General features: G+C 36.7%; 2 protein-coding genes across 8 annotated transcripts in view; both read left to right on the forward strand.

Moving 5' to 3' along the window:
• Window positions 1–24,638, forward strand: part of Dgkb (diacylglycerol kinase beta) — a 713,645-nt gene that overhangs the window by 314,380 nt on the left and 374,627 nt on the right. For all 7 annotated transcript variants that reach the window (XM_052738362.1, XM_052738366.1, XM_052738363.1 and 4 more), the window contains one exon: window positions 10,463–10,623. In XM_052738362.1, the coding sequence (XP_052594322.1) occupies window positions 10,463–10,623 (161 nt within the window). The remainder of the gene's footprint in view (window positions 1–10,462; window positions 10,624–24,638) is intronic.
• LOC128110687 (histone H3.3A-like) lies at window positions 10,661–14,147 on the forward strand. Its single transcript, XM_052738368.1, has one exon. The coding sequence runs from the start codon at window positions 13,431–13,433 to the stop codon at window positions 13,839–13,841; it is 411 nt and encodes a 136-aa protein (XP_052594328.1). The 5' UTR covers window positions 10,661–13,430; the 3' UTR covers window positions 13,842–14,147.

A 24,638-nucleotide genomic window follows, 5' to 3' on the forward strand; every position in this document is an offset into this window, starting at 1 on the left:
CTTGTATTCACCAACTTCAGTAAAGGTGTTTATCAGCTATAGGAGTTCCCTGGTAGAATTTTTGGATTGATTATGCATACTATGATATCATCTGCAAATAATGCTATTCTGACTTCTTCCTTTCCAAATTATATTCTCTTGAGCTCCTTCAGCTGTCTTATTTCTCCAGAAAGAACTTCAATTACTATATTGAATAGATATAGAGAAAGTGGACAACCTGTCTAGTTCCTGATTTTATTGGAGTTGCTTTGATTTTCTCTGTATTTAATTTTCTGTTGGCTATTGACTTGCTGTAAATTGCTTTTGTTATCTTTATGTATGTTCCTTGTATCACTTATCTCTCCAAAACTTTTATCATGAAGGGTTGTTGGATTTTGCTAAAGACTTCCAGCACCTACTGAGATGTTCGTGTGATTTTTACTTTCACTTTGTTTATACGGTGGATTATATTGTCAGGTTTTCATATGTCAAACCATCCCTGCATCTCTGGGATGAAGACTACTTGATTATTATGGACGATCTTTTATAAGTTCTTGGAATTGGTTTGCAAGTATTTTATTGAGTAATTTTGCATCCATGTTCATGAGGAAAATTGGTCTATAATTCTCTTTCTTTGTTGAATCTTTGTGTGGTTTGGGTTTCAGGGTGACTGTGGCCTCATAAAATCAATTTGGCAATGTTCCTTCTGCTTATATGTTATATAATAATTTGAGGAATATTGACATTAACTCTTTTCTAAAAGTCTGCTAGAATTCTGTACTAAAACCATCTGGTCCTGGAATTTTTTTTTTTGGTTGATAAACTTTTAATGACTGCTTCTATTTCCTTCTGTGCTATATGTCTATTTAAACTGTTTATCTTATCTTTATTTAACATCGGCAAGTAGTATCTATCAATTTCTTTTAGATTTTCCAATTTTTTGGAGTTTGGGTTTTTAAAGTATGACCTAATGATTCTTTGGATTTCCTTGATATCTGTTACTATGTCCCCCCCCCCCCTTTTCTACATTTGTTAATTTGGATATTTTCTCTCTTTTAGTGAGTTTGGATAAGAATTTGTCTCTTGTTGGCTTTCTCAATGAAACAGCTCTTTGTTTCATTTATTCTTTGTATTGTTTTCTTTGTTTGTATTTTATTGATTTCACCCCTCAATATAATTATTTCTTTCCATTTACTACCCTGGGGTGACCTTGCTTCTTTTTGTTCTAGAGCTCTCAGGTGTGCTGTTAAGTTGCTAGTATAAAATCTCTCCAATTTCTTTATGTAGGCACTTATGCTATGAATTTTCCTCTTAGCACTGCTTTCATTGTGTCCTATGAGATTAGGTGGGTATGTTCTATGTTCCTTTTCACTAAATGCTAGGAAGTCTTTAATTCTTTTGTTTATTTCTGCCTCATCCCAGTAATCATTCAGTAGAGAGTTGCTTGGTTTCCATGAGTTTGTAAGCTTTCTGTTGTTTCTGTTGTTGTTGAAATTCAGCTTTAATCTATGGTGGTCTGTTAAGATGCAGGGGGCTATTTCAATTTTCTTTGTATCTGTTGAGACTGGCTTTGTGACTGAGTGTGTGGTCAGTTTTAGAGAATGTTTCCTGAGGTGCAGTAAAGAAGATGTATTCTTTTGTGTTTGGGTAATGTTCTGTAGATATCTGTTAGGTCATTCCACTCATAACATCTATTAGTTCCCCTATTTTTCTGTTTAGTTTTTGTCTGGATGACCTGTCCATTGGTGAGAGTGGCATATTGAAGTCTCCCAGTTTCAATGTGTGAGGGTCATTGTGTGATTTTATGCTTTAGTAGTATTTACTTTACATATGTGGGAGCCCTTGTGTTTGAGGCATAAATGTTAAGAATTGAAAAATCATCTTGATTGGTTTTTCCTTTAATGAGTATGAAGTGTGCTTCCCTCTCTCTTTTGATTAACTTTGTTTGGGAGTCTATTTTGTTAGATATTAGAATGGCTACACCAGTTTGTTCTTGGGTCAATTTGCTTTGAAAATCTTTTTCTAACTCTTGCCTCTGAGACAATGTCTGTCTTTGATGTTGAGGTGTGTTTCTTGTCTGCAGCAGCATAAAGGATCCTATTTTCACATCTATTCTGTTAGTCTGAGTCTTTTTATTAGGAAAATGATTCCATTCATATTGAAAGTTATCACTGAAAGAATTATTAGTAATTCCTGTCATCCTGTTGCTGTTGATTTTGTTTGTGGTGGTGGTGGTGGTGGTGGTGTGTGTGTATGTTTAGTTTCCTTCTTTTGATTTTGCTGGTGTGAGATTATTTATTTTCTCTGTTTTCATGTGTATAGTTAACCTTGTTTGGTTGGAGTTTTCCTTCTAGTACATTCTGTGTGGCTGGGTTTGTGGACAAATATTGTTTAAATTTGACTTTATTATGAAATACCTTGTTTCTTCATCTATGGTGATTGAAAGTTTTGCTGGGTATAGTAGTCTTAGCTGGCATCTGTTCTCTCTTACAGTTTGCAGGACATCTTTTCAGGCCCTTCTGTCTTTTAGAGTCTCCATTGTGAAGTGTGGTATAATTCTAATGTATCTGCCTTTGTATGTTACCTGGCTTTTTCTTTTTTACCTTACTGCTTTTAATATTTTTCTTTGTTCTGTAGGTTTAGTGTTTTGATTGTTATGTGGCCATTGGTCTTTCCTTTCTGGTCCAATATGTTTGCTGTTCTGTAAGCTTCTTGTACCTTTATAATCATGTCCTTTAAATTAGGAATTTTTTTATGATTTTGTTTAAAATGTTTTTGACCTTTTGAGCTGTCATTCTTTTCCGTCTATTCCTATTATTCTTAGGTTTGTTCTTTTCAAAGTATCTCAGATTTTTTGGAAGTTTTGTGTCAGGAATATTTCAGATTTAACATTTTATATGGCCAATGTATCTATTTCTTCGATGGTGTCTTCAACACCTGAGATTCTCTCTTCCATCTCTTGTATTCTGTTGGTGATTCTCGTATCTCTAGTCTCTGTTAACGTCCCTAGATTTTCCATTTCCTGAATTCCCTTAGTTTTTGTTTTATTTCCTTCTATTTCTATTTTCATGTCTTCAGAGTTTTATTGGTTTCCTTCAACTGTTGGTTTGCTTTTTTTTTTTTTTTTTTTTTTTTTTTTTTTTTTTGGTTACAAACTGTATGGCCGTGGCAGGCTTCTTGCTAACTGTTCTTACAGCTTAAATTAATCCATTTCTATTAATCTATACCTTGCCACGTGGCTTGTGGCTTACCGGTACTTTACATCTTCCTTCTCCTGATGGCGGCTGGCAGTGTCTCTCTCCCCCAGCTTCTTGTCCTCTCTCTTCTCCTCTCTTAGTCCCGCCTATACTTCCTGCCTAGCCACTGCCAATCAGTGATTTATTCATTGACCAATCAGCAACACATTTGACATATAGACCATCCCACATCACTTCCCCTTTTCTTTTCTTAAAAAGGAAGGTTTTAACCTTTACACATCTCCAAAGTCAGCTTGGTATATTTGGGAATTTGGGCGTAGCTTCTCTTACTACTTCCTGCTGGAGGGGGGCGCTGTAGCTTCTGGGGAAACAAAGAAAATTTTAGGATCATGGAGTAGTCCGTGAGGCTGTATCATCTGAGCCAGTTGCCTTGAAACGGTTCTGGATGTTGGATCATCTGGGCCATGGTGTCATCGGAGACCTTTCAGGTGGTCTTGGCTGGTCAAACCTGATGTGTCTTAATCTGGAACAAATCCATAGCCTCTTGCTTTCTGTGGAAACAAAAGAGACTCTTTTCCAAAGCAACATATCCTTACATCCAAATTTTGAAGTCAAAGTATCTTTAAAATATACATACTGGTTTAACTCAGCTTCCTTTACAATCAAATATCTCTCTGTAGTTAAGAATCCCAAAGACAACACAATCCAGACTCTCTGTGTAATAGTCATCTCTACGTGGCTTATTTTTTATATTACTTTTACTGTCTCTTTAAAGACTTTATTTTTTAAAACCATGTATTTGTTTCTATACTGTATATATCACCTTTTTTTTTTTCTTTCAAGCCTACGTATATTTTACACACATTTTAAACTATTACATCTGAATCTGTCTTATTGTGAATCTATTGCTTTAAGCTGCAGCAACTGTGGCTGCTGGCTCCGCCCACCTCAGCTTCCCAACTTGGCGTGGTACTTTACCACCAGCTCTGGGAGCTATCGTGGGTCTATGCTTTTATCCAAGCAGCGTGTAGCCCAGAAACCTCTTTTTTTGTTTTGTACTAGCAAAGGCTAAATCCACAATGTAGCTTAATGTGCCACTTGCAGAGGCCTCATTCCCGCCATACTGCAGGTCGAGCGCGCACGCCAGCAACCCGCCAGTAGCTCAAACCGGCAGCTGCCGCTCATTTGAGAGAGACAATTAGGAAGCTGTTTTTAGCTCCGTTTTAGAATCTTTTTTCAGGTTTTAGGTGGAAACTCTTGTCACCACGTTGGACGCCATTTGTTGCTGGAGCTTTCCTGCCTGGCCCACAGTCAGGACAAATCTCTCTCACCCGCCAGTCCCAAGCCGCTCAAACCCGATCAAGTAAACACAGAGACTTATATTGGTTACAAACTGTATGGCCGTGGCAGGCTTCTTGCTAACTGTTCTTACAGCTTAAATTAATCCATTTCTATTAATCTATACCTTGCCACGTGGCTTGTGGCTTACCGGTACTTTACATCTTCCTTCTCCTGATGGCGGCTGGCAGTGTCTCTCCGGTTTGCTTTTTTTTTACTTTCTTTTTAAGGGATATATTCATTTCCTCTTTAAGGACTTCTATCATCTTCATAAAGTTAGTTTTCACTTGTGCATAAGCTGTGTTGGAATACTCAGTGCTTACTATAATAGTATGGTTGAGCTCTGGGGTGACATTGCCCTGACTGTTGTTGATTGTATATTTACACTGATGTCTAGGTATCTGGGAATGGGGTGAATATAAATCTAGATGCTGATTTCTGATTTTGTCTTTGTTAGATGGGTGTTTTGTTCCTGATTTCTGTTTCCTTTCTAGACTTCTGGCAGGTATGACCTATGGTTGTTGATTAGAAGGTCTCCGTCCAAGTTGAGGGCTAGACATCTGATGGCTGGGGTGGCATCTTGTCAAACAGAGTGTTTCCAGCCATGTTGGGGCCTGGAGTTCTAGAGGCTGACATGGCCTCTGGTCTAGTCAGGGGTTCTGAGGTTCTGGGTGTACATGTGGCCTCTACTGGAGCAGGGGGCTTCCACCAGAGGTATGGGCCAGCATATGGTGATGAGGATGAGGGGCTGATGAGGGTAGGCTGGATGGGCCCTGGAGGAGTGTTGTTGGTCCACAGACAAGGGGTTACCTAGCTATCTGTGTGCCTGAGTGGCCTCTTGTGGTGCAGCAGTCTTCTGTGAGATGTATGGCAAACTCTAAATATTTTCTTTTAATCTAAACACACTTTGAAAAGTTTGGAAGAGTCTCCAAAGACAGAAGCCCTTGGGAGCTTGTTAAAAATAAAGTGGTTGACCCTACCTTCAATATGCTGAATAAAAATCCCTTGGGATGGGACTCTGGCAGTCAACTGTCATTTGAAAAAAAATACCTAAGCAAACATGATTTACAACAAAGTTGAGAACTTTTGCTCCATATACATCCATTTAACTGTTGTATTTGTTACACAGACATAATTGGAAGTAAATAAAATACTTAGCCTATATTCTATTTGGATTTTCTAAAGGGTGTCATAGTACAATGATATTATTAGTATTTAGTTAGATACCATGAAACTGGGAGAGGTAAAGAAATAACCATTACAGGATGTTTTTGTTCACTGATTTTCAGATATGTGTATTAGTTGAAGAGAGGGAATTATCAGTGTGTCTTATTGTAGTCTTTTGGGACATATATTTGATCTTTTAAAAAATTCATCTTTGAAAATTTAGTCCATTATCTTTTGTTTTCTAGTTATCAAGTGAATTAAACCTCAAATTGAATAAAGAATTCCACATTTATACAGATTAATTCATACAACACCACATAAATATTATTGGTGGATGAAAAGGTTACAACATGTGTAAAATCAGATTAAAGATGAATTCTCAAAGAGCTTACTGTGTTCTGGCCCAGTAGAGGGGAAATAAATATGTGGCTCTTATCCTTTTAGAAACTAAATCTTCATTAAGTAACATGAACTATAAATCTGGGGAAAATAACATAGATTCAGCAAAGCTCAGAGCTACAGAAGAGTGAATTGCAGAAAAGAACTAGCATTAGCTAGATGGTCAATAAAGCCCTCCTAAGGAGGTTGCATTTCATTATGTGTTAAATGGTGAGGAAGGACACATAGTTTCTAGTATTGCAATGAGTAAAGGAAGCCTGGAGGGATCATCAAATTACTCATTACTTAGGTGTTAATATTAGAGGTGGGAGCCTGGACTGCATTGTTTAGTGATATCCCCTAAGTGAAGAAGCTGGATGTAGTTTCACCCTCAAAATTACTGAACCTGCCAGAAGACTAGAAAGGGCTTCCAGGAAAATCAAGGACCCACCACTCCCCAGTGGAGCCATCTGGGAAATGGGACACCTGTTGGTTAGGGTTCATTATGAAGACGAGCACGTGCAGGTGCAGGTTTCTCACCACTTGTGCAACACTGAGCATGTTGGTCAAGAACTTCGAATGTCACGCTCCTCAGAAGAATCAGGAGAGTCCCTCGATGAGATGATAGCCCATTTGAAATTATCCAGTTCCTTTGTTCACTGTGTATTTGGAGTACCCTACAATCATAGTAATTATTTTTCTTAAAATTTGAAATAAAGTACCTCATCTATATAACATTATTAACTATTTACATAACATAAGTGAGATATATTAATTTGCAGCCATTTTAACATAATGTTTCCATATATTTTAGTTTAAACTATTCTATGATTTGATGTATTAGTGTAATTATTTATTATAATTATTAGTGTAATTATTTATTCTAATCTTTGTTTTATCTATTTAATAGTGCTTAGTTTTAAAATCTAGCATGAAAGTTATAGTAAGCTCCAACAGTGGAATTTCTAGTGTTGCTGTTTGAACAAGTCTATCTTAAATGTAATGTTGTCTCCTTTAGAGAATGTTGTATTTGAGGATACCTCTTCCTTTTTCTTTTAACCAAGTGATTTCTACCAGTAATATATATGCTATTAGATGCAATGACTACTCCCAGCTGCTGGCAGTTATTTGTTCAACAAACAAACTATTAAGTTAGAGGCCAAAAGTTGGAGATAGAAACTAAAGTGTTACAACTTGGGCTATAATTTTTGGAATATATAACTGTACATGTATGTGTGCATATGGCTGTACTAGAGAAAGAGAGAGATACAGCTTACTTAGAAGCATTATTTTATTTTTAAATAGTTTTATTTGCTCTTTGAGAATTTAATACATGTATTTTGATCATATCCACCCACACTACCCCCTTTCAATGCTTCCTGAAGACCATCCCCAACAATGTCCCCATTCACCTTTATATATTTTGTGTGGCCCATTGAATCAATTATTCCTGCTAGTCTGTGTATAAGTGTACACCATCCACTAGAGCATTAGTAACATATACCCCCAAAGAAAATGACTATCTCTGCAACAGCTGCCATCAGTTGACAAAAGTTCCCTCCTGACCTATTTCCCCATCCAAGATGGAAGGCTTAATGGCTTGATCCTCTGCAGGTGACTACAGCTGCTGGAGGTTCATGAGTGCAGCAGCTGTAGCATGTCCTGAAGACAGTGTTTTACATCACTGTTCTGTCCTGCTTTTGAGTTCTTTTTATCCCCTCTCTTGTGATATTTTCTGTACTGCAAGGGAGGGGAGAGTTGATATAAATATTCCAGTTAGCACTCATAGTCACTTCTCAGTGCTCTGACCAGGCATGTGTCTCTGCATTAACTACAGCCAACTACAAAAAAAGGAAACTTTGTTCTCAAGGTGAAATTAGCACTAACCTATGAGTATAAGTGTAAATATTTAGAAGACATTTTGACATGTCTGTTTAGCCAAAAAAAAGTAATAAGTTTCCTGGGCTATGACCTTCCCAGTTATGGACCTCTGTTGTGTTTACCATAGTAGGCATAAATTCCCTCCTACAAAGAAAGCCTCAAATCTAACCAGAAAGCAATTGATTAACCCCTTAACAGTTCTGATTCTGTGTCAGTGAATACATTTTGCCAGGCAGGTCAGTATTATAACATGTAGGGCCCAGTGCTGATCAGATCGTTTATGGCTTTCCTCCCTCCATCTACCTTACTGGCAGTGATCCAGAACATATGATATTACTGTTTTGGTTCAAGATTAATTTCTCTATGTCTAGTAATCCAGAAATGTGTTGTTTTTAACAATATGTTCTTACCATCAGTTTATTAGTTATAGTGAGCAACTGAAAACAATTATCAATAGTGTGTGCTGTGTTGGGAACTTCTGAGGCTTCCCTGAACAATAACTGCAAGGAGGTATCCCACTCCTTATTAAATTTTCATATTATGAGTCATGTGTTTTGGGAGTAGCATTGTCCACCAATTCAGGGGATTCCCATTCAAGCTCATATTATTTTACTAAAAGATATTTTAATTAACACACAAACCAGTAAATTTCCATTTTTCTTTAATATATCCTTAGCTTTGCATAATGTAATCTCTGTCTTCTCCTCACTGTCTACTTTGTATCCATCCCTACATAAATCCCTATTGTGCTTGCAAGCCTCTCCTCTTTCCTGTAACATGTATTTGACTGTCTCCTCCAATTTTGTATTTTTTAAATGAAATTGTAAAATAGTATATTTCTGTATGGCTTCTTCATACACCTTCATTTTGGTTAATTCTCCTCCCAGTCTCCAGGTTTCTCCCTTCTTTCCCATAATCCCTCACTGCTTAAACATTTCCCCTTTAGCATTCTTCCTCTCTGCTTTTATTCATTTTTATTGGATTGGTTTATTCTCAATTATTTTATTTATTTTCATTTTATTAAAACACTTTATGTCTCTTTGTTCATCTGCCTGTCTGTCTGTCACTCCCCCATCATGTATGTGTGTGAGGCAGGACACACACATACACATGCAAACACACACACACACACACACACACACACACACACACACACACACACGTACACACACATAAGCATGTCATTACACATATGTGGAAGTAAGATTTCAGAAGTAGATTGCCTCCTTCCTTTTATGTGCTTTGGAATAACTGTAGTTTTCTAATTATTTTTCTTCTCTGAAGTTCTGGTAAGATTCTACAGGTGATCCCATCTGGTCTTGTACTTTGGCATTTGTGGGGAGAATTTTTATTACTATTTCACTCTCATTACTACTTATAGATCTCTTCAGATTATTTGTTTCATCATGGTTTACTGTTTGTACATTTACACATCAAGGAATTTATCCATTTCTTTACAAAATCTATTTTAGTGGAGTAAAATTATTTAAGGTATTGTCATAGAATTTTCTATATTTCACTGGCACCTTTGGTAATGCATCCATTTTCATAATTTTAATTATTTGTAACCTTTCTTTTAGTAAATCTGGCTAAGATTTTAATATATTTTTATCTTTTCAATGAATTACTACTAGATGTAAAGCCATCAATTAACATGGACAATAACATTCCCCACGTTGGTCATCAGTCTTCACTGGATGGTATACACTCACAGATAAATTCAAGAGAATGTAGTATCAAATCAACAGGGGGTTGCACATTGACCATCTATAGCTAATCCATTAAAGTAGGGATTTGGCAGTCTGGCAAGGGAGGCTTGTAGTGATAACAACAAACAAACGTAAAATGCAGTGTACCTATTCTAAGAGAAGGGCAGTTTTGAGCACAGGGGTTGAGTCTTCCACAGAAGTAAACTAATGTTTTATGTTGGGAGGTGGCTGCCAAAAGAAGTGTTCTCTGAGTTGAAACCATAGTGAAAAAATAAAAGCAAGCTATCTAGAAAGCATCGATGCATAGGTGCACTGCAAGTAGATAAATTATGAAATGGAATGAAATATGCCAAAAATGAGCAGCTTATATTCTTTAAAGTTTCTCTTTGCCACTAGAAGGAAATGGGAAGAGGAGGGACTGATGGGAAATCTAACATGGCAACTAAGTTTGCAATTTCAGCAATAAGGTGGAAGTTGGTATTTTCTATGAAAGGATGCTTAGGAAGTATAGAATTGAAAATTAATTACATTTTAATATATTAATACACAAGTGTCAAAGAATATGCGGTAGAAATGTTGTTTAGCAGTTGGATAAACAGAAGATTTATACCACAAAAAAGAAATATTTGTTGCAAGTAAAAAGTATGCATAAAATCTTGGTGCCAGTATAAGATTATAGCCAATTCTTAATTTACATTAAAATTAAAGTATATTAGTTGGTTTCAGAATAATTCATATAATTAAACAGACACATATAAGTGTAACTCTTTGTCATTTGTTTATATTTTATCTCACTATAACATGTTTTATTAGGCTATGAAGGTGAAAATCTGATGAAAATCCTAAAAGACATTGAAAGCAGTACAGAAATCATGCTGGACAGATGGAAGTTTGAAGTCATACCCAACGACAAAGATGAGAAAGGAGATCCTGTGCCTTACAGCATCATCAATAATTACTTTTCCATTGGCGTGGTAAGATTTTTTTCACTAAATCTTATTATTTTTTACCTGTCTTAAATAATCAATGAAATATCTTAATCTATGAAAATTTACTGATCATAAAAAATTTATCCTAACATTTTGTTCGGAAATACCTTTTTTTCCCCTCTTCTTTTAAAATTTACTCATCTATAGTCTATGGGCTAGAGTGTTCTCACTGTGCCTGGTCACATGTAGAGGCCCACAATGGTTTCATAGTGAGATCTGAGCTTGCTTTGTCCAGCAGGGCTGCATTAGAGGATTGCTTGATCATGTGTGTAGTTACCAGGTGATTGGAAAGGATCTGTATTTGGCTGTGCTAGGGAGAGATCTTTTGCTCCATCCCTTGGCATTCCTGTAAATAGTCCTTTAGAATAGAAGAAAGTGGCCAGTGGATAATGATCCAGGCCCTTCTGAGGCTATCCTGTGTTTCTGTCTGTTTCTCTCCCCTCTATCCTTCTATCTAATATCACTTATGCCTCTCTCCCCAAGAGTTCCTGGCTGTAACATGTGGGAGCCCATCTCCCAGGTGTGCTCCCACACATAGTGCCAGGAACAGAGACAGGGGACTTGGTGAAAAGAGAAAGGGGGCATCGCATTTGTAAGGGGGCATGCCCAATATGGAATTAAAAATAAAGATGATGGCATTTTGTTCTCAGGAGTGAAATAATGCAGCTGAATGCTGAAGTTGAAAAGAGAAGCTGTAGCAAATATTTCTCTCTATCTAGGCTTCTTTCTTTTTTTCTCTCTTAATTTCTGTCTATAAAAATTAAGGAAAAATATAAGGTAGAATATAGGAATATAGTGTAGAAAAAACTTAGATAAGATAAGCAACCAAACAGAGGAACTATGTCCTTGATTTTCCAACTATGAGACTGTGAATGCAAACTCCTGGAGAAGAATCATAGAAAAAAAAACTATCAAAGATGAGAAAAATGGGCAGAAAAAAATTCCTGTGGAAGCTTTTGGCCTGTGAACAGCTTAAATTTAAGTCTTGAGTGGCAGAGGAAAGAATTTTCCCTGAGGTGGATGCAAGTGAAATAAAACTCTTCACTCCACTAACATTGTTACTATATGATAACATCGTACCATCAGAATTAGTTTCCTTGGCCACAAAGCCAAGTTTAGAGAACAGAAATCTTGGGAAAAACTCAGCAATCTTTCTCTCAAAAACTGAAAGCTTTCTTAGGAAAAACTTAGTAATCTTTCTCTAAAAAAATGAAAGCTTTTTTAAGTCTTCCCTTCTCAGATCTCTTTTCTTCCTGTAAGGACAAAATTAAACTCACCTGGAAAAATCTATCAGAATGATAAAATCACCCATATTTGCCCCAGAAAAAAACAAACAAACAAGAAAATCCCTCTTGGAATATGGCAAATACTCTTTATTGGTACTGTCTCTCTTTCAAGCCAGTATTAGAAAAACAGCAGCCAGAATTCTCTGCGGGAAGAGCCTATGCCCAAGAAAGTGCAGGCAGAAATCCCAACAGGAACAGCTTCTCCCAGGGTGGAGCTCCAGCAGAGGTGGTAAGGGACCTGGGGAGGAGCTGCTGGCATGAAGGCAGCAATGGAGGCTTTGAAATCCTCCCTGCAATGAGGGAGGCAGGGTCTAAGTTCCTAGATTGAGGACTCAAGACCCTACCCCCAGAACAGAAAGCAGTTAGCAGAGAAACTGAGCCTTAGCTAAGTCATCAGAGACTCTACATCTTGGAGGAAAGGACAAGTGGGGACAAGAAGGAGATCTATCAAGGGAAAAAAACTCCCTGAAAAGGCTAAAAATGCTTTTATTTCAAGGACTTTATTTTCTTTCACTGACCTGGTATGATGGGAAACAAGCGCTGATCCATAAGCATGTGTGGGTGGGCATGGTCTGCTCTGGGAAAAATATCAGGAAAATGAAATGTACCTATCAATGCCAGCTCAGGGAGAACAGAAATCTCCTGTGATAAAAGAACAAAATCTTGACTGAAAAACCTCCCATGGTAAAAGCAAAAGCTTGAATACAGACCATGTAAAGGGAAGTTTCCTCCTAGACTCAGAAAGGCAGCTTCGGAAATGTACTCTGTAAAAGAGATATTGGTACTGCACTGCCCCAAAACTTTGCTTTTTCAGTGTTTATTCAGCTCAAAATGCTATTTTTTTTTCCATAAGCTTTGTTGGCTCCCTTCCGATAACTAGAAACAAGTAAACAGCTTGCTTGTCAGGAGGCAATTAAGATGCTAATACTATTTGTCATCAAGTCACTCTGAAACCCTTTAGAAAACTAGGGAAAGAGGTCCATACACTGGGAAATTGCTTGGGGTATGGAAAAAGAAAAAAACTTATGGGCAAATAAAAATAAAAAATAATAAACTTGGGTTGTGTTTGAAATGCAAGAGAGAAACATTGACATCACTGAAACGCTCATGATAATCGTAAAAAGCAGCTTTAAAAAATTAAGAAGAGGGAATTTTACCCTCAGTCAAGTTTAGAGCACTGATGAATTAGGCACTGACTGAAAACTGTCAGGAAAACTTTCATAATGATATCAAAGCTGACTATGAACTCCAAACTTTAAAAATGATTTGTGTACTTCCTTTTTTGGTAATAGTGCAGTTAAGAAATCTTTTCTAGATGCTTGCTAAAGTTGGTAAAGTAGTCCTATAGAGTTTGCTTTTGAATAGGTTAGTTCTGTTAAGAAATTCTTCTAGAATTGTGTTCGCAGCCGTCGCCGCGCCGCCGCCGCTCCCTAACGCCAGCGCCGCCTCTCGCTTGCAGAGCTCCAGCCGAAGGAGAAGGGGGGTAAGTAAGGAGGTGCCCATACCATGGCTCATACAAAGCAGACTGCCCGCAAATCCACCGGTGGTAAAGCACCCAGGAAACAACTGGCTACTAAAACCGCTCGCAAGAGTGCGCCCTCTACTGGAGGGGTGAAGAAACCTCATCGTTACAGGCCTGGTACTGTGGCACTCCGTGAAATCAGACGTTATCAGAAGTCCACTGAACTTCTGGTTCGCAAGCTCCCCTTCCAGCGTCTGGTGCGAGAAATTGCTCAGGACTTCAAAACAGATCTGCGCTTCCAGAGTGCAGCTATTGGTGCTTTGCAGGAGGCAAGTGAGGCCTATCTGGTTGGCCTTTTTGAAGATACCAACCTGTGTGCTATCCATGCCAAATGTGTAACAATTATGCCAAAAGATATCCAGCTAGCACGCCGCATACGCGGAGAACGTGCTTAAGAGTCCACTATGAGGGGAAACATTTCATTCTCAAAAATTTTTTTCCTCTTCTTCCTGTTATCAGTAGTTCTGAATGTTAGATATTTTTTCCATGGGGTCAAAAGGTACCTAAGTATATGATTGCGAGTGGAAAAATAGGGGACAGAAATCAGGTATTGGCAGTTTTTCCATTTTCATTTGTGTGTGAATTTTTAATATAAATGCAAGATGTAAAGCATTAATGCAAGCAAAATGTTTCAGTGAACACATTTCAACAGTTCAACTTTATAACAATTATAAATAAACCTGTTAAAATTTTCTGGACAATGCTAGCATTTGGATTTTTTTAAAATAAGTAAATTTCTTATTGACGGCAACTAAATGGTGTTTGTAGCATTTTTATCATACAGTAGATTCCATCCATTCACTATACTTTTCTAACTGAGTTATCCTACATGCAAGTACATGTTTTTAATGTTGTCTGTCTTCTGTGCTGTTCCTGTAAGTTTGCTATTAAAATACATTAAACTATATAAAAAGAAAAAAAAAGAAATTCTTCTAGATATATGCTGAAGTTTATAAAGTAGTTCTATAAAGTTGCCTTTATATAAGTTTGTAAAATAGTTCTATAAAGTTTCCTCTTGAATATAAGAATGTAAAAAGTGTAAATACTGGATGTAAAAAGTGTAAAAATTGAATGTAGAAAGTGTAAATGTTGAATGTAAGTTTGTAAAAAGTGTATAGTGATGTTCATATTAGAATTGTTTTTATTGTTCTATTAATATCTGTCTAGTCTAGACAAATTAGATAACATTAATTTTAAAGGAAAAACCAAATCAATAAAATTAAAGGCAGTTGAAGTTTTTATGACTCTTTTACCTTCAGATATATTTGAATACTTTTTATGATAGCTCAAGATATTTTTTTATGATCTCAGTGGCCCTTGGAAAACTTGAGTGAAGGTGTCATAATTAGGAGAGTTTTTCTGTCTTCTTCCTAGATGTTTCCACTCCTTCTGTTTGTTTAAAAAGGGGTAGGCCTCCTGCAAAGGGATAAGCCTCTCACAATCAAGTTAGTTTGTAAAAGTGTCTTTATAATTAGCATGGGTTATTGTTTAATTGAGTGGATACTTTGATGTGTTTTGAAATGAATGTTTTGTCCTGGGAGTCAAAATAGTCTCTTGAAATTCATAACATAACAATAACATCTGTTAGGAGAGAGTTTTGAAAAGGGCTTGGTGCAAATATGACTTCTGTAGTCATCTTAGAGGCATTCCAAAAAGGATATTCCATCTTTATTATCCTCTACACCTTTACTGGGAGGTGTGGCAGTTATGGAGATCACGGTGGATGTTTGCAAGCTCTTAGTAGGGACCTGGACCAGAGCTGAGTTAGGCTCTGTACCTCCTCTTGCCAGAGACTGATAGCCAAAGATGGGCAATTTTCTGTTTGATTGCTTCCTGAATGCATTTATGTAAAATCAATCAAGAAGAATGACCTAAGATAGGTACAGTCTATCTGACGGGCCTGGACGGCCCTTTATTATGTTAAGAAGGGGCAGTTGTGGAGGCCCACAAAGGTTTCCTAATGATAGCTGAGCTTGCTTTACCCAGCTGGGCTGCATTAGAGGATTGCTTGACCACATGTGTGGTTACCAGGTGATTAGAAGCATTTACACTTGACTGTGCTGGGGGGGGGTCTTTTGCTCTACCCTTTGGCATTCCTATAAATAGCCCTGTAGAAGAGACAGAAGGGGCTGGTGAATAATGATCCAGGCCCTCCTGAAGCTATTCTTTGTTTCTATCTGTTTCTCTCCCCTCTATCCTTCTATCTAGTATTTCTTATCCATCTCTCCTCAAGAGTTCCCTGTTGTAAAACATGGGAGCCAGTCTGCCAGCTGGGCTCCCAGAGTCACATGGAGGCCAGAAGAGGATATGGAACCCTGGGTTGAACTGGAGTTACAGATGGTTGTGAGCCACCATGAGATGCTGGGAATTGAATCCAGCTCCTCTAGAAGTAGACCAAGTGCTCTTAACTGCTGAGCCATCTCAATAGCCCTTGAAATACCTCTTCTAATGCACAATAATACAGATTACAAACTCATTTGAAGTCAGACAATCAGCAATTGATAAATTTTCATGTTTTTAACAAAGAAGAGAAACTATATCCATCACTTCTGACTTGTCTGTTTCATTACCAAATGAAGCTTAGAATGATTGAAAACATACTCACACATTGTTGACTATAGGAAGGTGTCTAGCATGCATGGAAATATATCAAATTTATATTACTATCCATGGTACAAATATTATAACCAACCAAGAATGTACAAGATGGCTGCTACTACCCTCCAATTTTAAATAAATCAAATGAGTGATTTCAATTCTCTTAAAATCCTATGCATAAATAAAAGTAGTATTTGTCAAAAGTTATTTGAAATATAATCATCAAAAGCATTCATATTATATATATCCAATAGTTATGAAGATTAAAATAAAATATTAGTAGTATTACATTTTATTTATTTAATTTCATTCCATGTAAATATTTCTCATGCAAATGCACACTAATAGTTTATAAAAAAGCATTGGTTTTTCCTTTGAAATTAATGGCCAAACTTCCATTAAAAATAACTTTATTGAATTTTCAACAGCGTATCTATACATTTACTTTTACTATGATAACCAATGTTCAAACATCAAATCCTGTATTCAATGTCAGGCATCTAACTCATAATATCATCACCTGGGCTCTAAAGTTCTAGGTAGTCCTCCACTCCAGCTCTGCTTCTGGAAGTATTCATAGCATATTTCTTTGTCTGTCTCCACCCCGTAACTGCAGCCTTTCTCATAGAAAGTCCCCTGGTCCTGGCATCTTTAACATCCTGGGGTCCCTACTACAACTTCAATTTCTTCACAACTTCAGAGAATAGCTTCTTTTGCTTCCCTCCAAGGAACACAACCATGACTGATGTTGTCATCTCCCTGAGTCAGTGAAGTAAGACTGTCACACCCTCCTTCTAATATCCTTCATGCATGCCATGCCAGTTCTATGTGGAAAAGGCTGACTATGTCTACTGCCAGCTTGAAAAAAGCCATCCTTGAGCCCTGCCTTAGACTAGAACTATAGTATTGTGTGTGTCTTGGTGGCTTAAGTTGCAAAATCATTTTCCTGGAGATTTATTTTTGAACAGGGAGCCTTTTATAGTGTTCTTAATTCAAGCTATCTCCTGTCACATAAATTTGAATTCTCTCTGGTTGAAGCATTGGATGGGTGGGTTTTACCCTTAGGTACCTTTCCTGTTGGCCCAGTGACGAGAATGAGGTTGGTTGTTTATTATTACCAACGTCTTGTTTTCTGTACCCTTCTTTGTTCTAATGAAGTTGTCTGTACAATTTTTTTAAAAGTCCACATTTTTTCTTAGTGTTTTGTTCTTCCTCCCTCTCTCTCTTCTGCTGTAGATCTGAATAAGAACTGACTAGTAGCCATGCCACAGCCTGAGTTCAATGCTTCTTGAAATTCCCTTCACTAAAGAAATTGATTAATCCTATATTCATTATATTCAGTTTCTCAGGACTTTGGTCAAATGCAGCCAAATTCTTTGGTAGAATATAAAATAAATGGCCACCCATTGCTGCCTGGTGTATGTGTGTGGGGTAACCTCCAGCAGCACAGAGCTCAAAGTGGGCTCCGTGGAGTCAGCATACTATGATCTTTTTATTTGAGGAGGGTACGGAAAAGACACCCCCCCCTCTCTCTCTTTCTCTCTCTCTCTCTCTCTCTCTCTCTCTCTCTCTCTCTCTCTCTCTCTCTTCTCTCTTTCTCTCTTTCAAGACAGGGTTTCTCTCTGTAACTTTGGAGCTTGTCCTGGAACTTGCTCTGTAGACCAAACTAGCCTTTAACTCATAGAGATCCACCTGCCTCTGCTTCCCGAGTGCTGGGATTAAAGGCGTGCACCGCCACCTGGCCTCACACTCTCTCTTGACGGTTTCCTTCAGACCTTTTCTTTTCTCTTCTTTCAATTTTCTATTCTTTGTTTTCCTGATGATTTCATTCTTTTTTTTTTCACTTTTTAACATTTTTATTTTAAATTAAGAAAATGTACTTATATCATGCTGTCCCTTCCCCCAAATTACCCCAAAACAGAGTCTTTTTTGTCTCTATTTTTTTTATTTTATTTTACAATACAATTCGGTTCATATTTCCCTTCTAGCTCCTTTTAACTCTATCTTTATTCTTTCCCTTACAGCTTACATACCCCAGCAAAATCTTTCAAGCAATATAAAAATTACAATGTGCTTACATTCTATTTGTCAAGTGAATGATTACAATGAATACAAGTCAAAAACAGGATGTTCTTCATATTCCTTATATGATTAAACATTTTATGTATTACATGTGAAAAACAAATTATCCTAAGAACTCATATACATTCATCCTCAAGCAATTTGTTATAGATTGACAGTGTAGGCAAGCAAGCTATTCTTTTACTTGCAGGCTGCATTTTGCAGTTAAAAAGAGAGGACCAATCTCTTTATTACTTATCTTGAAAGGTAATCTTATAAGAAAACTTAAAAGAAACCTAAACTTTTATACATGAAAAACAGTCAGCTCTATTTTAAATCTTTAGGATGCATACCCACTCATCAGTAGTTTGTTTATATCAGGAGATTGAGGGCAGAAGTGGGTACAAGGAATTAATCGTAACCCTTGGTCATCAACCAATCCTAGCAAGAAAATCACATCAGCTAATGATAATTGGGCTGCTTTGTTCTTATTCTCTGACCTTAATAAGTTCCTCACTAGAAAATTTGAGATAAAAGTACACAGTAATCTTCACATTTATTATGATAATGATATATGCATTTAATAATAAGACTGTGTTGTCACAATCCCTAAAGGTCAATGGTCTGGTAGCTAACAAAAAAAAATCAATTTTCTAGGACTGGAGATATGGCTCAGCAGTTAAGGCCACTGGCTGCTCTTCCAGAGGACCCTGGTTCAATTACCAGCACCTGTATGACAGCTCACAACTGTCTGTAACCCTAGTTCCAGGGGACCTGACACTCTCACACAGATATACATGCAAGTAAAGCATTAATAAAATGAACAAGTAATTAAGACTGATATTTGAGAGTAAGCTCTGCTTCATCTTGTCAATAAGTAACCTGGGTTCCTTTTATATTGGCGGCTCATCTTCCTTTAGATGACAGTTTCTCAATTTGTGGGTCGTGATTCATTGTGAGGGAGTCAAATGGCCCTTTCAAAGGAGTCTCATGTTAGATATCCTCCACTTCAAACATTTGCATTATGATTCATAACAGTAGCAAAATTATAGTTATGAAGCAGCAACAAAATAATTTTATGATTGGAGTCACCACACCATGAGGAACTGTATTAAAGGGTCACAGCATTAGGAAGATTGAGAACTGTTATTGCTCTACATACTCAGAACCTTTTCTGTTTGACAACCAGATAGCAAATAAATGTAGAATGTTGGAGTAGCTTGATTTTTATTTGTTTTGTGTTAATGGGTTATCCCTCGAACAACTATTACTTCCATTTATTACGTAGGTCTGTAGGATTTACTGCTGTACTTAGAAGGGAGTTGCAAACATTCTAACTGCCCAAGAGGAAAAATGCAAGTTAGTAAGAACTTAGACACTGTTAATTTCATTTTTTATAATATTTTTCCAATTTAGCCAAATCTGCTGAAGCTGATCTAAAAGATGTTGCTTTAAAATTCTTCTACCATAGTGACTCATTAATGAAAACATGTTTGTTTAGTATTTGTGATACACTAGACACTGTGGGTGAAAAATGAATACCACCTTCCTATTCTCCAAGCTTGAAGGATAGTGCTGTGAGAAACAATTGCTAGGAGATGATAAACAGCTCCTCATTAGATGTCTGGGGTTAAAAAAACTAAGAAATTTAACTGTTATCTACCAATTTTATTCTGGTTTTCCATTTGTTTAACCATAGATAATATTAAGATTCCAAGGAAGAAATTTTCTAGAAACTGTGTCATCAAGGAGTTCATGTATGTCATTAATTTTAATAACTGATTCTTTATCCATTTGTTTAAAAAACCAAAATAATCAGCTTGTCAGTCAATCTCTCTTAGGAACATGGATGCAAAATTCTAAGTAAAATGCTTGCAAACTGAATTGAAGAGCACATTAAAAAATTATCCATCATTACCAAATCAGCAACATTCCAGAGATAATTCAAAATATAAAAATCAGTAAATAAAATTCGTCACAGAAATAGTCTGAAGGATAGAAACATAATCATCTCATTAGATGAAGAAAAGGACTTTGACAAAAGCTAACATCTTTTATGATAAAAGTTCAGGAGAATCTAGTGATACGGAGGTCATTTCTCAGTAAAATTAAGAAGCTATACAGGAGACTCACAGCCAACATTAGTCCAAAAAAAAGGAAAAAAGGACACAAAACAAAAAACAAAAACAGAAAAACACAAAACATTTCCACTAAAGTCAGGAATATGATAAAGGACATCCATTCTGTCCTTTTCCATTCAATAATATTGCTAGAAGAATAAAACAAGTAATGGAGATAGAGAAATAAATAGGAAAAAAATCATTATTTACTGATGATGTAATTCCATACATAAAAGGCCCTGAAGACTTCACATAAAGCTCACACAGCTGATCAATACATTCAGCAAAGTAGCATAATACAAAATTAAAACATAAAAATCAGTAGCCTTCCTATACACAAACAAATATACAAATAGGTCATGAAAATATCCTCATTCAAAGTATCCTCAAGTATACATATATAAAATGTATAATAAATCTAACTAGGGAAGTGAAAGACTTGGAAAATGATAACATCAAGACATTGAGTAACAAATTGCAGAAAACACTAGATAAGAGGCAGAACTTCCAAGCTCATGCTTGGTAAACTTAATGAAAATGGCAGTTTACCAAAAGCAATTTAAAGATCACATTAATTACAGAAATTGAAAAATTAATCAAAAAAGAAAGTTCTTTATGTATGCACTAAAAGTTTTTAAAAATTAAAAACAATAGATTAATATGAAAATAAAAAAATTAAGAGTAAAGTCAGCCAAATCTTAAAATATGCTAAGAAATAACAAACTTAAAGAAGAAACAATTCTACAATTTTAAATTCAAAAATACTAAGCTGAGAGGTTTTGTTATTGCTGCTTTGTTTGATTGATTTGGTTTTTGAAACATGTTACTTCTATATATCCCAGCCTGTCTTTGAACATGAAGTTCTTCAGGTTCAGTATTCTCAGTGCTGCCTTTATAGACATATATCACTATATCCTGATTAAGTCATTATCTTTTCTTTGACAGTTTCTATATAAATAACTACATATAGATTTCTTTGATTGTATACACATGTGTATATATATATATATATATATATATATATATATATATATAAACATCTGTACAACCCAATAGCTAGAATACAAGTGAGAAAACTTAAGCATATTGTAAATTGAACACACATTACAAATCATGCCACAGAAATATGAAATATAAAGGTCTATTTATTATCAACAATTGTGTACCAATAAATTGTATAATTTAGAGGTAGTGAATAAACTTTTGGAAACAGTCAACTAAGACTAATAATGAAACAAATTGTCTCAGCTCATCTTTAACTATCTATAACTAGTATGGAAATAGTATTAATAACTAAAATGTACCCAACAAACAAAAGATAATGATCCAATTCCTGCATTAACAAAATGTGTTAAATATTTAAAGTATGCTAATTCTCAAATTCATCAAAAATTTTATTATTATTATTACTATTATTTACATCACAACCACAATTTTCCCCTCCATCTACTCCTCCCAGCTCCCCAATACCTCCCCTCTCCCACAGAATCACTCCCTCTCAGATTCCTCTTCAGAATAGAGCAGGTCCCATAGAGAGGGCAGCCAGAATGGACAAAACAACATACAGTAAGACAAGACAAAAGTCCTCATATTGAGGCTGGACAGGGCAACCTAATGGGAGGGAAAAAGTCTCAAGAGTAGGTAAAAGAATCAAAGATGCACCCACTCCCACTGTTAGCAGACCCACAAAAGCACTATGCTAACAGCTCTAACAGCCGAGGACCTGTTGCAGACGCATGCAGGACCACTGCTTGTGTTTTCAGTCTCTGTGAGCTCACGTGAGCCTTATTTAGTGGATTTAGTGGGCAGTGCCCTTCACACAGTCCCCCTGGTGTCCTCCATCCCCTCTGACTCCTACAGCTTTTCCTCCCTCTCTTCTGTGGGGTTCCCCATCTCGGAAAGGGAGGGATCTGATGGAAATAGACAATTTAGACTCTTTCTGCATAATGTCTGGTTGTGGGTCTCGGTTCCTGTTCCCATCTGCTGTCAGAGGACTGGACAAGGCACTGATTTGAGTATAGCTATAGCAGAATACCACTGAGTCATTTCTTCCCCTCCCCCTCTCCAGTGTGTTTGGTTCTATCCTAGGTCTGTCTCTAGGTTACCCAGTCTCCTGTTCCTGGCCGTTCAGGCAGTTTAGGGCATGGGCTAGCTCTCGGGGAGTGGGCCTCAAGTTAAACAGAACATTGATTTGTCACTCCAACTTATTCTTTGTCACTATGCCCCAGCACATCGTGCAGGAGGACAGATTGCAGGTGGGGGGTTTTGTGGCTGGATTGGTACCCGAGTTTCTATTTCCATAGTCTGTAGAATACCTTCTCGTGTCAAGAAGACTACAGTGTAGGAGTAAGGCTCCAAACCCTCACCAGCTCTCCACCTTCAATGTGCTAAGTAGAAGCTGGCCTTGGCAATGTTGCCTCCTGTCGGTTTTCAGAGGGGACTTTCTGTCTTAACATCAGTCTGGGTTGTTTAGGGATCTCCACGGGACTCCCTCAGCAAACAACTCAATGGAATGTAACCCAGTCCCACCAGATGAGAGAACACTTTCATGTTTATGAGCTCAGTATCACCTTGAGACCAAAGTCACCTAAAGGCAACAGTATAACAACAATCTCAAGCCAATGTCACTGATAAGCATAATGCTAAGAACTTTAGCTGGACAGTAGAATCTAGCACCACGTTAAGAGCATAATATACCATGAACAATCATAACTTATCCTAGGACCAAGAGATCATTCAGCATATGAAAATTCATAGCCACAGTACCCACAATGAGAGAGTAAGAAACAAAAATCAAAGGATAGTCTCCTAAGACTTAGAAAGAAATACTAATTCTATCTAATGTTCAAAACCTCAACAGATTTTAGTGATAGATCCACAGATACATATTGAACTTATTCTCCAGCAAGGGTTCCAAGAGGAAATGGAAATTTTCTTTCACAAATGGGGCCAGAAAAAATGAATATCCATGTCCAGAAAAAGAGAACTGTAACCTTACCTCATATCATACACAAAATATAATGTGGAGTTGACTATGAAGAACTAAAACTGTAGAACTCCCTGAAGAAAGCTCTAGAACGCCTAGAAACAGGAAGAAGTTAATTGACAGGAATTCAGCTGTGACTTTCTGGATATGATGTCAAAAGTATAAGTGACAAAATAAAAAATAAGCAAGACTAAATCAAAGTATAAATCTCTGCCTATCAAAAGAGATGATGCGGAGTAAGAAGACAGTCAGTGCCGCAGTAGAAGATGAAGATGTGTGCATGCCGTGTGCCTGCAAAGCAGTGAATTCACCTCCAAGGAAAATAAACATCCAGACACTAACATCAGAGAATTAATAATGCAATTACTAAGTGGACATGGGCCTTGTACTAACATTTCTCTAAAGAAGATACCCAAAGGAAGAGGTGTATGAACATACACTGATTATCATTATTCACCTGTGAAGTATCAGTCTGAATCACAATGACATATAATCCCATCCTGTTAGAATGTGTATTTTACAAATTTGAAGAAAACTAATATTGACAGGCTATAGAGGAATTGGAAGTATTTTACCCATACAGGCTCCGTGAATGTAAGAATTTTTCTAAATAATTACTTAGATAAAATAGAAATAAGACTCACATTAACAGTAATTAGAATGTTATGTAAATTTTTGTCACAGTATGATGTGGCCAAACTGTACAGTAGAAAAAAAAGTATAGATGCAATGGATTTGTTGTTTTTTTTTAATTTATTTTTTTGAGAACTTCATACATGAGTACTGAATTCACTCCATTCCCCCCACCCCTAAACCTTCCTAACCACCTCAAATTTATCATCTAAAAATTCATGCCTTCTTTTTAATATTTGTGTATATTTATATAATTAATATATACCTATACATACATATATACAATATATATGTATAATTCACACATACACATTGCTGAGTCCATTTAGTGTTGCTTGTATGTACATGCTTTTCGGGCTAACCTCTCTATGTTGGATAACTAATGAGGAATCCCTTCTCTAGAGACCACTGATTCCCTCTCTCAGAAGCCAATAATTATCTGTAGCTCTTCATGCATGAGGGGGTCTTGTGAGAGTTTCCACATCTGCACTGGCATGTCAACTGGAGTTGTGATTGTTCAGGCTTGTTTTAGGGAACCATACTGTTGAAACTCCACAGATGTAGCTTCCTTGTCATTTCTAGAAGACATAGTCTCACAGCAAACTTCCTTGTCCTCTGGCTCTGACAATCTTTCTGATGCCTTATGGAGATGCTCCCTGAGACTTAGGTATTTGTGTATTGTGTTTGCACATATGTGTGTAAGTGAATAAAAATACCCCAATATTTATTTAATTAAAAAGAGTTGCAAAACATACAAGAAAGTTAGAATACAATTAACAGTGAAAATAAAAAGA

Source organism: Peromyscus californicus, unplaced genomic scaffold, assembly GCF_007827085.1.
Source record: "Peromyscus californicus insignis strain IS unplaced genomic scaffold, ASM782708v3 Scaffold_15__1_contigs__length_86483966, whole genome shotgun sequence".
Classification (NCBI taxonomy): domain Eukaryota; kingdom Metazoa; phylum Chordata; class Mammalia; order Rodentia; family Cricetidae; genus Peromyscus; species Peromyscus californicus.

Bases quoted from the DNA above. Each gene is read 5' to 3' on its own strand.
- LOC128110687 (XM_052738368.1), top strand. From the start codon at position 13,431: ATGGCTCATACAAAGCAGACTGCCCGCAAATCCACCGGTGGTAAAGCA.